The 13904-nt window shown below is 44.0% G+C and overlaps 1 protein-coding gene across 9 annotated transcripts in view; it reads left to right on the top strand.

Moving 5' to 3' along the window:
* LRRC49 (leucine rich repeat containing 49) overlaps positions 1–13904 on the top strand; it is a 57251-nt gene that overhangs the window by 5258 nt on the left and 38089 nt on the right. For 3 of the 9 annotated variants that reach the window (XM_028706831.2, XM_028706828.2, XM_077918947.1), the window contains 6 exons: positions 282–369; positions 1234–1428; positions 3220–3310; positions 4180–4383; positions 10386–10452; positions 12785–12928. In XM_028706831.2, coding sequence (XP_028562664.2) covers positions 282–369; positions 1234–1428; positions 3220–3310; positions 4180–4383; positions 10386–10452; positions 12785–12928 — 789 coding nt within the window. Of the gene's footprint in view, positions 1–281; positions 370–1233; positions 1429–1453; positions 1518–3219; positions 3311–4179; positions 4384–10385; positions 10453–12784; positions 12929–13904 lie in introns of those variants that run through there. The other 6 variants (XM_028706830.2, XM_028706829.2, XM_028706833.2 and 3 more) reach the window with 6 other exon arrangements.

Genomic DNA, 13904 nt, shown 5'->3' with positions numbered 1-13904 from the left:
GTGCCTGGACCGAACTTCCCAACCACACCAACGTATCATTGGGCTGTTATATGAAATTTCCAGTCTACATCTGAAACCAAGGTCACAGTGCAATCCTATCTATACCTGTATGTTCAGAAGTACGGTAAGTCCTACTGAGTTAAGTGGAACTTATTTCCAGAAAAATGTGTGTATGATTGCAGCCTTATTGCAGTCCCAATACATCCAGATCCACGTTTTTCTTACTTTCTCATTTGTTTGCATTGACGTATAATGGTTTGTTGTAATAATTTCTGTTGCAGCTTGAGTTCAGATTACACAAAGAGCAGCCGTATCTTCATAACAGATTCTTGCAGCATGATCTTGAAAAGAACTATTCAGGAAAACAAGGTAACATTTTGAGACTGACTCCTCTTTCTTAAAGTTTGCATGCCAACCATGAAAAGAATAAATGTTTTTACAGCTGTAGCATATTTTCATTATTTGTAATTTAATTTCTCACTGTTTCTTGAAATAGGTAGCAAAGCTGTCTGCAGGCAAACCATAGATTTTTTTCTAGTTTAGGACCACTTTGAGATCCACACGGCAGATACAGTTACTGTCAGTTTACTTCTGTTGCATTGATGTTGGCTGCAGCAAACACATAAAAGGGTGGCTAACACACCCAGTGGGGATGTGTTGGGGAGCCCCAGTCCAAACAGGTTCTTAAAACTTTTGCATGGGCTTCCAAAGTCACAGATCATCCACATTTGACATGCATGTTCTAGGAAATACTGGTGTTTTATTAGTTTGGTGTTGTGTTAAGCGTTTGTATATACTTTTTACATATGTAGGCCGCTTTGAGTCACTGGATGTAGTAAGCAGTGAATAACTGTAATAATAATAATAATAATGATCTGCTCGATGAGGGGGATAGGAGATGATCATTCTAGCTCTGCCCCTGACTGCAGTCTCTGTTTCTTTCCGTGAGTTGGAGGGGTAACTTCCATACTGTGGAGCCTTTTCTACTCATGTAGGCTCTCTCCTATGCATGTAGAAGTTGAGTCTATAACACATGGAGGGAGACTGTGGTCATAGCAAGTATGATAGTTTGTGAAATTCTCACGTATAGCTGATGAATTATAGCATACCTGCTGATTTCAAAGGGACTTCATCCCAAGTTAGTGTGCCAAGGAGTGCAAAGGACTGCAACTGTAGTTCTGTATTTTGATGAGCAGCACTGTCATAACCCTTATATATATATTTTCCCCCCAGCCGATGGAAGATTAAGTCCTTTATCACGCAGTAAAAAGTTGTATGTCCCTGTAGCACCAAATTTTGCAGATATTCCCAGCATGGAGGTGAAATATGGTGCAGGCTCTCTGGCAACATTTGGAGATTCCTCCTTTCCTAACCCTTCAAAATACAGACTTCAACAGGGCTGTCATAATGCTAGTCCAAATATTTCAGGTAAGTGATGAGCACTGATGTGGTGGATAAAGCAGGCCTCCAAACATTTGGCGTCTGTTGAAAGACAGGTAAAGGAGGACATGATAGAGGTGAGCATGATGTGGCCGATATGGAGAAAAAGAAATTTTTCTATGTTTCATAGAACTAGAACCCAGTAGGGGCATCCAGTGAAAGTGAATGGTGGTAAATTCAGGCTGGGCAGAAGGAATTTTGCTATTGCAAGACGTTGTGAGGGTGACCAACTTGGATGGCATTAAAGGGGGATTAGACAAATACATGGGTGGTAAGGCTGGCATTGGTAACTAGCCACAATACCTGTGTACTACCTTCATTATCTGAGGCAGTAACTAATATGTACAACTATTAGTTGTATCCCACTACCTTTGGATCTTCTGATAAATTGAATGAATGAATGAATGAATAAATGAATGAATGAATAAATAAATAAATAATACAATTATTATTGCTAGGTTTCATGCTGGGTATGAAGCTGGGTTGAACGTTGGGCATCTGTGCAAAGATCTCAGCCCTCTTCTGTGCCTCTGCTCCTCTTCGCATAACGGGCACTGCATCTTCCTTTCCACCTTTCTCATATCTTCCAATGCTTGTTTATTCCAGTTCATATAATATTTATATTCATCAGTATTATATCTAATTATTATAGTTAAGTAATATATTTAAGTCTTCCATGGATCTCCCCACCCCAGTCATGCTTTATCCTTAGAACAATGCCATGATGCAGGTTAGACTGATAAATTGTGATTGGTCGGTAAGATTCATGACAGAGCAGGGATATGAACCTGCAGCTCCCCAGTCTGACACTCTTAATCTGGCCTTCCCTAACTTGTAGTCTGAAACATTAAGAAGGCACAAACTCCCATTAGCCCAGGCATAGGCAAACTTGGCCCTCCAGATGTGTTGGGACTACAACTCCCACTGTCCCTAGCTAACAGGACCAGTGGTCAGGGATGGTGGGAATTGTAGTCTGAAAACATCTGGATGGTTGAGTTTGTCTATGCTTGCATTAGCCCCAGCCAGTGTCACCAGTGACCAGGGATAATGGAAACTATAGTGCAAAACATCCTAAGGTTGGGGAAGGCTATGGAGTCATACCATGCTGGTTCACATTATCATCATCATCATCATCATCATCAATGTTTTTATGTAATGTTATACTGGAAACACAACCCCACATATCATAAATGGAACATACATACCCTCACAGTTATTAATTTCATGGTTGCTTTGGCCAGTGCCTATAAGCCTTCAAATGCCTGCGGAGTGAGACAGACAGATGCGCCTCACCAGGGAGGGTATTCCACAGATGGAACCACCACCAAGAAGGCCCTGTCATGGGTCCATGTGAGCTGGGCAGCAGTTAGAGGCAGAACTACCAACAGGGCCTACTTGCTGATTGCAGCTATACACTTAGATGCATAGTTTGCCCTGCCCAACAAGAGGAATAATATTTCCACAATAACCCTGACTTCTCTTTCCTGTATAGTCATGGCTAATTTGGACCTTATAAGCATAGATGTGAAATTAGAATATACATACTTTCCTTCCATGTGCCATATTGCCATGTCACTTACAAGCATTTCCCAACAAAACTGCTTCCGACTGGCGCACAAGGAGCACATCCCCTTCCTTAACTCTGGCATTGCAACCTTCGCATCAAGTCTCTCATGTTTTTTGCTAGAGCTAGTTAGGCACGTGCATCATTGGACAGTAAAATGGTAATATGTGTGTTTTTTAAAGTTAAATTCCTTTAAATGTTTATTTTTCTATTAGATAATATCACTTATGGGAACACTGCTTTTCCCCTAGTGCACCGAACTGCAGAAGAGAAAATGCAGCATTCTGACAGGCTGACCCTTGAAAGGTAAAAATAGAATTGGTGGGTGATGCTTTTCACAGTAATGTACATGTTTACATAGAAGGAGTTATGATATCATATCACACATACTCATAGGATTTCAGCCTTAGGCCACAGCCATAATCCCATTTACCTGGGAGTAAGCCCCATTTGAATTCAGTGGTACTTATTTCTGACTAGAATAGAATTGCACTGTTAGTCTGTCTGGGAAAATCATGAGCAGTGGCTAGTATTAAGAACTTCAGTGGTTTTACTCCTATGTGCATAAAAAGGTAAGGCTGCACAACCCCCATAGGAGGATTTGTAGTGCCATATCACAATCCTGGATTTCCATGAAGTCGGGGTGGTGGAGGGAAACAAAAGAGAGGGAAGGTTGCACAACAGCAGTGGACATGGCATGGGAGTGAGAAGGGAGAAACATCGAGGGGTGGGGAAAAGTGGTGGTTAAAATAACAGCAAAAGGTTGAATAAAGCAGGGATGGAGAAAGCTGATAGAAAAATCATGGATGTAAACAACAGCGGAAGTTTGAATAAAGTACTATGGAATATTTGAGGGCAAAATGTCCCCTCAGAACTGGAGTTTACCTGTTTGGGAAATCAGGTCCTTTGCATTGCCACTTCCCCCTGGTTTTCTGGTTTTCTCTTTTAATGGGTACTCATGGCTACAGTGCATGCTCTGTCCTCATTGCAATCTTTTTGACTTCCTGATATTTTTGTGGTTTTGAAAACCTTGGACTTCCCCTATGCTGATAGCTCTACCTTTTTTCTCACTGCTTCAGTCATGCCAACACTTTGCTTGAGTTTGCTATTAGAAGTGATTCCCTGTGTTTGTTGTCACCTGTACTAAACATTCCTTAAAACTTTCCCCCTCCTAGACAAAAGCTGACTGTTTGCCCAATTATTGATGGAGAAGAGCACCTTCGTCTGCTGAGCTTCCAGCATAACTGCATAACACGGATCCAGAATATCTCTAATTTGCAGCATCTTGTTTTCTTAGATCTGTATGATAATCAGATAGAGGAAATCAGCGGCCTTACTACACTAAGGTCCCTCCGTGTGCTTTTGTTAGGAAATAACAGGTAAAAAAGGGAGGGGACCTTGACATACTTAAAAAAACACTTTTCTAGTGTTCTCTGTGAAACTTGCATAGGGTGTGTTCACTGTAATGTCAAATAAGTCCCCCTATGGTTGGCAGAGACGGAATGCAACATAATCTGCTTCTTATTGCTTGGGAATCACGACTTACCTAGCTGTCTGCTTGCAAAGTCAAAGCCAGCCCTGACTAATTGGGACATGTGACAATACAGAGGTGACTGTGGTATCAAAATAAGGTACAGAATTTGTGGATATGAGAAAAAGCATAGCAGTTTTGCCAATTTGCTCCCCAAGCAAGAACACAACCTGGGGTGAATGCAGACTGTAGATTTTGAAATCTCCATAGGTGTACCGTGAAACGAGCCCTCAAAAGTCATTACCTCAGCTGCCAAAATATTATGGTATGTTTATTAACCTTCCAACTTCTCAGAAGCATACAAAGCCCAGGGCATGTGGGAACGTGTGCTGCCAGTGGGAAGGAGTCTAGAAGCAAATGGAGTAGACAGAATTGGTCGGCTATTAGACAAAGACCGTTAATGTTGGGCCAAATGATGTAATTATACGCACACAGGCATGCTTTGCCCAAATTCAGTGCATGACCTGTGCTATCAAAAGTCTTGGCTACTTCTACAGTACAGTGAAGTGTAAACTGACAACATGGGTGATACTGAACCTATAAATTAGGTCTCTTTGCAGATGACCTAATGGTGTCAACACCAGACCCCATAAACACAGCAACCTCCCTAATCAGAGAGCTCATTACATTTGCAATGGTGTTGGGCCAACAGGTGAATTTTGCAAAGTTGGAAGCCATGTGCTTCAGCACCCCTCCTCACATCGAAAAAGAACTCGCTAACACAGGCATAGTCAAACTTGGCCTTCCAGATGTTTTGGGACTACAACTCCCATCATCCCTAGCTAACAGGACTCGTGGTCAGGGATGATGGGAGTTGTACAGTGGTACCCCGCAAGACGAACGCCTCGCAAGACGGAAAACCCGCTAGACGAAAGGGTTTTCCGTTTTGGAGGCGCTTCGCAAAACGAATTTCCCTATGGGCTTGCTTCGCAAGACGAAAGCCCATAGGGAAATCTCCGGGACAGCGGGGAAGCGCAGCGCGTCTTCCCCACTGTCCTCGGACCTCCTCCGAAGGCTGGCGGCGGGGCGGAGAGACCTCTTCCTGCCGCCAGGCTTCGGAAGGATGCTCCGAAGCTAAAGAAGCTAAAGCAGCCTGCCGCGACCCTCTCCCGGCTGGAGAAGTGACGCGCGCCTATGGCAGGAGCCTCCATAGCCGAGCGTCACCTCTCCAGCCGGGAGAGCGCGCGCGGGGCTAAAGCAGCCCCCCGCGACCCTCTCCCAGGTGACGCGCGCCTATGTCAGGAGCCTCCATAGCCGAGCGTCACCTCTCCAACCGGGAGAGCGCGCACGGGGCTAAAGAAGCCATAGCCCCGCGACCCTCTCCCAGGTGACGCGCGCCTATGGCAGGAGCCTCCATAGCCGAGCGTCACCTCTCCAGCTGGGAGAGCGCGCGCGTGGGGCTAAAGCAGCCCCCCCGCGACCCTCTCCCGGCTGGAGAAGTGACGCGCGCCTATGGCAGGAACCTCCATAGGCGCCCATCACCTCTCCAGCCGGGAGAACGCGCGCGGGGCTAAAGAAACCCCCCGCGACCCTCTCCCGGCTGGAGAAGTGACGCGCGCCTATGGCAGGAACCTCCATAGGCGCCCGTCACCTCTCCAGCCGGGAGAGCGCGCGCGGGGCTAAACCAGCCCCCCGCGACCCTCTCCCGGCTGGAGAAGTGACGCGCGCCTATGGCAGGAGCCTCCATAGGCGCCCGTCACCTCTCCAGCCGGGAGAGCGCGCGCGGGGCTAAAGAAGCCCCCCGCGACCCTCTCCCAGCTGGAGAAGTGACGCGTGACTATGGCAGCAGCCTCTGAAGGATGCACCGAAGCCTGGCGTGGGGGGGGGGGCGGAGAGACCTTCTCCCCGCGCCAGCCTTCGGATGGCTGTCCTGAAGACTTGGGGTGGGAGAAGGGTTTTCCTTCCCACCGCCAACATTCAGAATGCTGTTCTGAATGTTGGCGGTGGGGAGGAAAAACCCTCCTCCCACGCAAGCCCCGGGAACAGAGGGAAAGCGCTGCGCGCCTTCCCCTCTGTTCCCGTACCTGTGCTGAAGGCTTGCGGTGGGGAGAAAAGCCCTTCTCCGCACCGCCAGCCTGGCAAGCGGTTTCCCTAGGAACGCATTAATTGATTTTCAATGCATTCCTATGGGAAACCGTGCTTCGCAAGACGAAAAACTCACAAGAAGAAAAAACTTGCGGAACGAATTAATTTCGTCTTGCGAGGCACCACTGTAGTCCCAAAACATCTGGAGGGCCGAGTTTCCTATGCCTGCGCTAACGTCGCCAAGGTAAAATTTTGCCACACCAAGTTCAGATACCTAGGGGGTACAAATAACCAGAAACCTCAATAAATTATAGCTCCACAACTACAACCCCTTGTGACAACAAATTAACAAAGATCTAAAGAGATGGAACAACATGAACTTCACTCTCTCGGACAAAATAGCCATGATAAAAATGATCACCCTCCCAAAACTAACCTACCTATTCCAAACCCTCCCAACCTGGATTCCCCCAGCCCAACTCCGTAAATGGCCCCAAATACCTGCACCTCCCCTTCTCAGAAGGACGATGGGAAATCCCCAACATAGAAGCATATTATATTGCCAGCCAAGTACGTCACATAATCCCATATATACTAGAAGATGAGACAAAACAACGAATACACCTGGAGATGGACACAATTGAAAATACCTGCACCACAGCATACCCATTCCTCCCAAACGGAGGAAAATTCCCACAACACTAAACAGGTCACACAGACCATGCTTAAAGCATGGAAAGGTAAACTGTCCCCAGCCCCAGCCCCACTAATTCCCTTGGCACACCACCCATTATTCCATCACACAGCACAAAACCTCCAGATAAAAACCTGGCAAACCAAAGGCTTATATCGCCTAACAGACTTCTATAAAAATAACAAACCCTTATCAACACAAGAAATACAAGACAAACTAGAAGACGCCCAAATGCCCTGGCTAACACCCCACCAATTACATGCCCTCTTAAACAATCCAGTAGTAAAATCAGCAGCAACTAGGCCCCTGACAACCCTTGAAAACCACCTCCTAACAACAAAGGGAAACGGCAAAGGGATGGTATCCGCAATATACAAAATACTACTCCAAAATCCCACAACCCCCCTAGACGTAATCAAAAAACAATGGGAAGATGACATAGGCTATGAGATTAACCCCACTCAGTGGACCAGAATTTGGTCTAAACCTCCCTTTAAATCCATATCAACGAAAAGGAAAGAACTCACTCTGAAACTCACAGGTGGTACCTAACACCGAGGAAATTAGCACTAATACACCCAGGAACCTCATCAAAATGCTGGAGAGGGTGCACCTCCACAGGTACATACCTCCACATGTGGTGGAATTCCCCAAAATCCAACTATTCTGGACAACAGCCATACAAGTAATATGTAAAATAAACAAGCAAGTATTAGAAATCACCCCAGAACTGGCCCTACTAAACGTCTTCCAAGACAATAATTCCCACTCACATCACAAAGAACTCATCACCCACCTACTCTCAGCAGCCAGAAACATCATAACCAGACACTGGAGAAACATGTCAGGAGTAAGCATGGACCAATGGTACCAAGTAGTATGGGAAACAGCCTTACTAGAAAAATTAACCAATAAACTGAAACTGACACGGGGACAAATAGAAGAAGATGCCTTCATCCCGGTGTGGCTCCCTTTTATCACATATACAGCCCAACAAGACAATGACAAGAATCCACCAATAGCATATGAATCAATATGGCTAACCTGATCCAAAAACACCCAGCCACCCAACTCACACATGGAGTTCACCACAGCCAATCACAAACAACCACACCCTAGGCCAACCCCAACCTCTCTCGCACAAGCGACGCTGACACAAAACCCCGCACATACAAGTTACAGGGAACCAGGCAGAGGGCCTTCTCGGTAGTGGCACCTGCCCTGTCTAACACCCTCCCACCAGATGTCAAAGAGAAAAATAACTACCAAACTGTTAGAAGACATCTGAAGGCAGCCCTGTTTAGGGAAGCTTTTAATGTTTAAAAGTTATTGTATTTTAGTGTTCTGTTGGAAGCTGCCCAGAATGGCTGGAGAAACCCAGCCAGATGGGCGGGATATAAATATTATTATTATTATTATTATTATTATTATTATTATTATTACCTGCACAAGCGATGCTGACACAAAACCCTGCACATACATTAAGTAAAATAGAAACCTTGCCACCTGACCCCACCCCACTTACCGTTCCCCCCACCTCTTTCCTACTTTTCTTACTAATGTAACACTAATGTCTCAACAAATGAAACTGATCTGTAGAAAATGTAACTTGGAAAAAGAGATATTGCACATACTTTTGTAAACCAAGAAATCTTTAATAAAAAAATACATTTTTTTAAAAAATGGTGAAATCAACAGCATGCATATTTCAAGACCCTAATAAGCTTTGCATATTTTTCCAGTTGATGGCAGAAATGTACATATTGGCTTTGAATAATAAAAAATAATAAGAATAAGATTATTATTATTAATATCCCTCTGGGTGGCATACAGAATACAGTGGTACTTCGGTTTACAAACGTAATCTGTTCTGGAAGTCTGTTCTTAAACCAAAGCCGTTCTTAAACTGAGGCACGCTTTCCCTAATGAGGCCTCCTGCTGCTGGTGCCCTTCTACCATTCAGTAGACCGAATGTTTGTAGACCGAGGTAAAGTTTGCTAACTGGAACACTACTTCCGATTTTGCAGAATTCATATACCGAATAGTTCGTAAACAGGGCTGTTCTTAAACCGAGGTACCACTGTATATAAAAACATCATAAAACATCGAACAAGTAGAAAAACAGTATCTTATACCAGCTTGCACTCTGCTAGAGAGCAAGCCAAACTATACATGATAAAGACTCCGTACTATCTGAGAATATCAGGGCTGGGATAGTCTAGGAGCAGGAGCTAACTTCAGAAAGAGTCCCAACTTTGAAAGAGTCCCAACTTTGCCCTGCCAGCTTTTCCCTGTCTTGCGTGAGGGGAGCCTGAGGAAATCGTCCTCCTTCTGTGAGACTCCCTCCCCCCAGCAGTGCAGAAGGACACACCACCTCCCTAGGAGTGAGCAGCTCCTGCAAATCCCAACATTTTCCTCTGAGACTCTTTCCAAGCTTTACTCACCACTCCTGCTGGTCTCAACCGGGAACCGGGCGAGAGTGGAGGAGAAATGCAAGATCCTCTTCCACGCACTTGAGATGCCTCAAACTCGGAGGGGAGGTTGTTCAGTTGCGGCTATTAATGCAAGTCTGAATATGGGACAAACCACAAGTAACTATGAATTAAGTGGGGCTTTCTTCTTTATTTACTTCTAACCACCCTTGGATTGGAGGAGGGTGAGTTCCTGGTGCCAGTCAGGAACAGATTGCTAGGAGATTCATAATTTCACTCTCCTTTATTGGAGTGCTTAATACTGCAAGAAGTCTCAGAAGCTGCTGTTTTCCCAAGTTTGCTGTTGCATCTTGTCCTGTATCCACCATCTTGCTAAGCACTCCACTTCCAGAATCCATACAATTTCAAGCTGGTGTATGGAGGTCTTCCCTTTTTTTCTGCCTCTGTTCAGCATGTTGGCTTTACCATTTACGTTAGCAGCAGGGGTAGATCTGTGGTTGAATCCCACTGTCCTTGCCTTCACATTGGGGACCTGTGTATGCTGGAGGTTCTGGGATGCACTGGCATTCTGCTTGGGATTAGATCCTCAGGTGGTTGGTTATGCTGGACAGAAGCCCATAGCAGATTAAAGCCTGGGCAGGGGGCAAATGGGAATAAATTTCCCCTCCTTGAAATAAAAATACTTCTTGAATGTTTCAGAATAAGGAGAATATCAAACCTGGATAACCTTGTAAGCCTTGATGTCTTGGACCTTCATGGAAATCAGGTATAATGTGATAAATGCTTTTTCATTTTGTACCATGGGGTACCTGTTGCTGGCTTTTTAGGTGTAGTGCTGCTTTGCATCTCCCCTTTGTTTTCATGAGACTTGCTAAATTGAAGGAACTTAACTTTGCATAGTTTTTCAGAATCTTACATTGAGTTAATTATGCCATCAGCCTGTGGAGTCTAGTGTATCATTCATTTCGTTAGGGCTGTCAGATGACTAGATAACCACCTGCTCCTTCACTATATTGAAGAGTTAAAGTGTTTGGGGGCTTTTTATTTCGAAAAAGACATCCAGTGGGTTGGGGGAGCACACCTAATGTTTACAAAATCAGATACCATCTTATTAGGACGTCCATCCGACCTTGTAGAATCTGGGCCTTTAGTGTGGTGGCACATTCTCCTCGAAGTATCCTTTCATTACTCTTCAGGTGCCATCTCTCTTTTCTGTGCCTATCAAAGACCCTCCCTTTTCAACAAGCCTTGTAAGGGGAAAATCTATATAATCTGCGACTGTATTGGATTTGAAACTGTTTTGACATATAAAATTGGTTTGACATAGGGAATTTTTGTAATTACCTTTATTGATATTTTCACTGTGGAATCACTTCAAGTTATTTTTTGAGAAATGATTATTTAGTGGAATCAAATAAATGAAATAACTGATCTCTCCTGTAGGTGACATATTAATAATGTTATCATGTTGATTCATTGTATTTGTACAGTTCTGTGCTTTTTAGCCAAGATTGTTGTGATCCACTAAATGAATCAGTTAAATCAGTCATTTTGGATATTTGGTCTACAGACATTGAACATAAAACATATGTTATCAGCACAACCACAGCAGAGAAATAAGGCATATATGTGCACACAAATTGTGCCTTTTAAAATAATAAAATGTGTGAACAGTCAGAAATAGTTTAAAATACATAAAATTTTGATTGACCACTTTTTCCATTTAGTAACTAACCTGGTTTTGGTGGCTATGGTGAGGAACATGGCTATATTTTCTGTGACCTTATGATTAGAGTCTGCCATTAAAATTGCAACAGAACCCACCTGACTACCAAAAAGTGTTAGTCAGTTCATGTACAGGGCTGGCATCAAGGATCAGCAGAGTTGAGCACCTGCTAAGGGCCCATAGGAGGCTGATGGAGAAGAGTTCCTTCCTGGACCTGTTGCAACAAGCAGGCTCACTTGCTGAGGGACAGGGTGAAGGCGAAGCATGGAAGGTGTCTTGCTCAAGAGCCCTCCCCAGGAAGTATTGGGAGCAGCAGTGAACCCTGGGCCTGGCAGAAATGGCAGCCCACCAAAACATGCAAAACTGCCCATCAAGTTATTCAAAACAATAGGGAAAGATTAGATTTCTCTTGTGTCATCATACAACAAGGCCGGCCAAAGAAGTTGATTTCTAGTAGGATCAGGGTAGAGAGAAGAAGATTCCTCTTCACACAATACATAATTAATTTATGGAATTTGCTGTCTTAAACTGTATTGATGGTCACTGGTTTAGATAGCTTCAAAAGGGATTAACATTCATGGTGCTTTTTACTAAAAGGAATTCATGTGTACAGAGGGGAGTATCCTGAGTATTAGTTGTTGGGGAAGGATGAGTGAGAAGGATAAGCTGAGAAAATCATGCTTAATCTTGTGTGTGCTCAAACCGTACTGTAATATTTGAGCTCTGTTTCATCTAATGCTTTGTTTCTACTTTAGTTAACATAATTTTATAAAACCATGTATGTGTGTCTGTGTGTAGATCTATAGATAGTTTGTGTGTGTTTTAAAAAGGAAAGAAGGAAAGCTGTGATAGGAAGGAATTCCATTAACACTGACAGAAGAAGTTCATAAATAACACCTCTATGAATTCTTCATGAATCCCAGATTTCTGCTGTTCTGATAAATGCTTCTGCTCTTTTGAAAGGAGGCACTGCAGGGACTCCTAGCAAGAAGCCATCTTTGGAGAGTTCCAGTCTTCATTCTTAGCCACTTGTTCCTGTTCTCCATTTCTGTGTGATGTCAGCTGTACTGCTTGCTAACCCTATTATTTCAGCTATTTGCTTCTTAAGTAGTTGGTGCTCTACAATTAACTTATCCTTTGCATGGTTGCTTGGAAGTAAGTCCTACAGTGCTTAGTGGAGCTTACTCCCCTGTAAGTGTGCATAGGGGTGTGACCATAAACATTTCACTTTTTCACCTCCATAAGATCCGGAGGCACAGTTCAGGCTTAGAAGAGAAGCTGCTTGTTTAATGGTGTCATTCTTAGAGGGGGGGAAAGAAGGGTTGGGCTCAACTGATACAATCCTCATTCTTCCTCATCTTCTCTTTTACAGATTGCTATCATAGAAAATCTCCACCATTTAAGTGACCTCAGAGTGCTGAATCTTGCCCGGAATTGCTTAACATACATTGAAAACCTGAACGGACTAGATTCACTGACGGAACTTAATCTTAGATATAATCAGATCAGAATTGTGGTAAGTGAACTGAATCCATTTGCTCTGGAAAAAAATGCTATAATTTGAATGAACTATATTGCTTTTGGAATTTTAAAACAAATTTGATTCAAAAAAATTCAGTTTCTTTTGGTGGATTTTTTTGGGGGTATCAATGTATATTGTCATGTATAGTCTTCAGTTGAAGAGAGAGCCTATGAATACATATTTTGCAGGAGATCTATAAAGTGATATACCTGTCAGGGAAGAGTTAGAAGTTTCCAGTTTCTCAGAGGGAGAAAGCATTCCCCAAGGGGGGGAGGAGAGCAGTGAATCTAATAGAAGGGAGCAAGAGGAACAAGAGGGAGGGACCGGCTGTTCCCAGGAAAGGCCAGGGTTCAGTTCTAGCTCAGATTGGGAGGAGGGGAGATACAAGCCAGCTCTAGCCAGGAGGGTAGGGAAAAGAGTGGGAAAGCGAAGGGAAGGGCTCCTTCGCCATTTTGAGAGTGGCTGGTCACGGAGAAGCAGAGCTCAGAAGGTAGTTGAAAGAAGTGACTCTGAGGAAGAATAGTTAAGAACCATTTATAAGATTGTTTTGTTAATACGCAATAAAAAGTTCTATAAAAGAACAAGAAGCGTTTGTGTGGTGATCTGAAGAGGACAACGACCAGGCCTGACAATACCTAAGGGATGTTTGAATTGCTGCAAACCTTGGAATCTTAAAGTCATGGAAAGTCAGGGCAGACAGAAGGTGTCTGACGGCCATTGTCTGAAGTGTATTGTTCTTGAGTAAGAAGAGGGAAAGCTGAAGGTTCTAGGCAAGGAAGAGAAGCAGAGGTTAGAGATCCATACACCAAGGAAAGGAAGAGGTTTTGGGAAAGGAGGATTGCAGAAGAGCATGGCTCAGAGAAAAGGGGTGGTGGTCTGAGTTGGACAGCAGGGAAAGGCGAAAGAGAGAGAACCCCCCCCCCCAATAGTTAAAAAATTGTTTAATTAGCCAAAGACCTGGGAGAAGAGG

The sequence above is a fragment of the Podarcis muralis genome, chromosome 14 (genome assembly GCF_964188315.1).
Source record: "Podarcis muralis chromosome 14, rPodMur119.hap1.1, whole genome shotgun sequence".
Classification (NCBI taxonomy): domain Eukaryota; kingdom Metazoa; phylum Chordata; class Lepidosauria; order Squamata; family Lacertidae; genus Podarcis; species Podarcis muralis.
The sequence above is the reverse complement of the archived record's forward strand: the minus strand, read 5'-3'. Positions and strand labels throughout refer to the sequence as shown.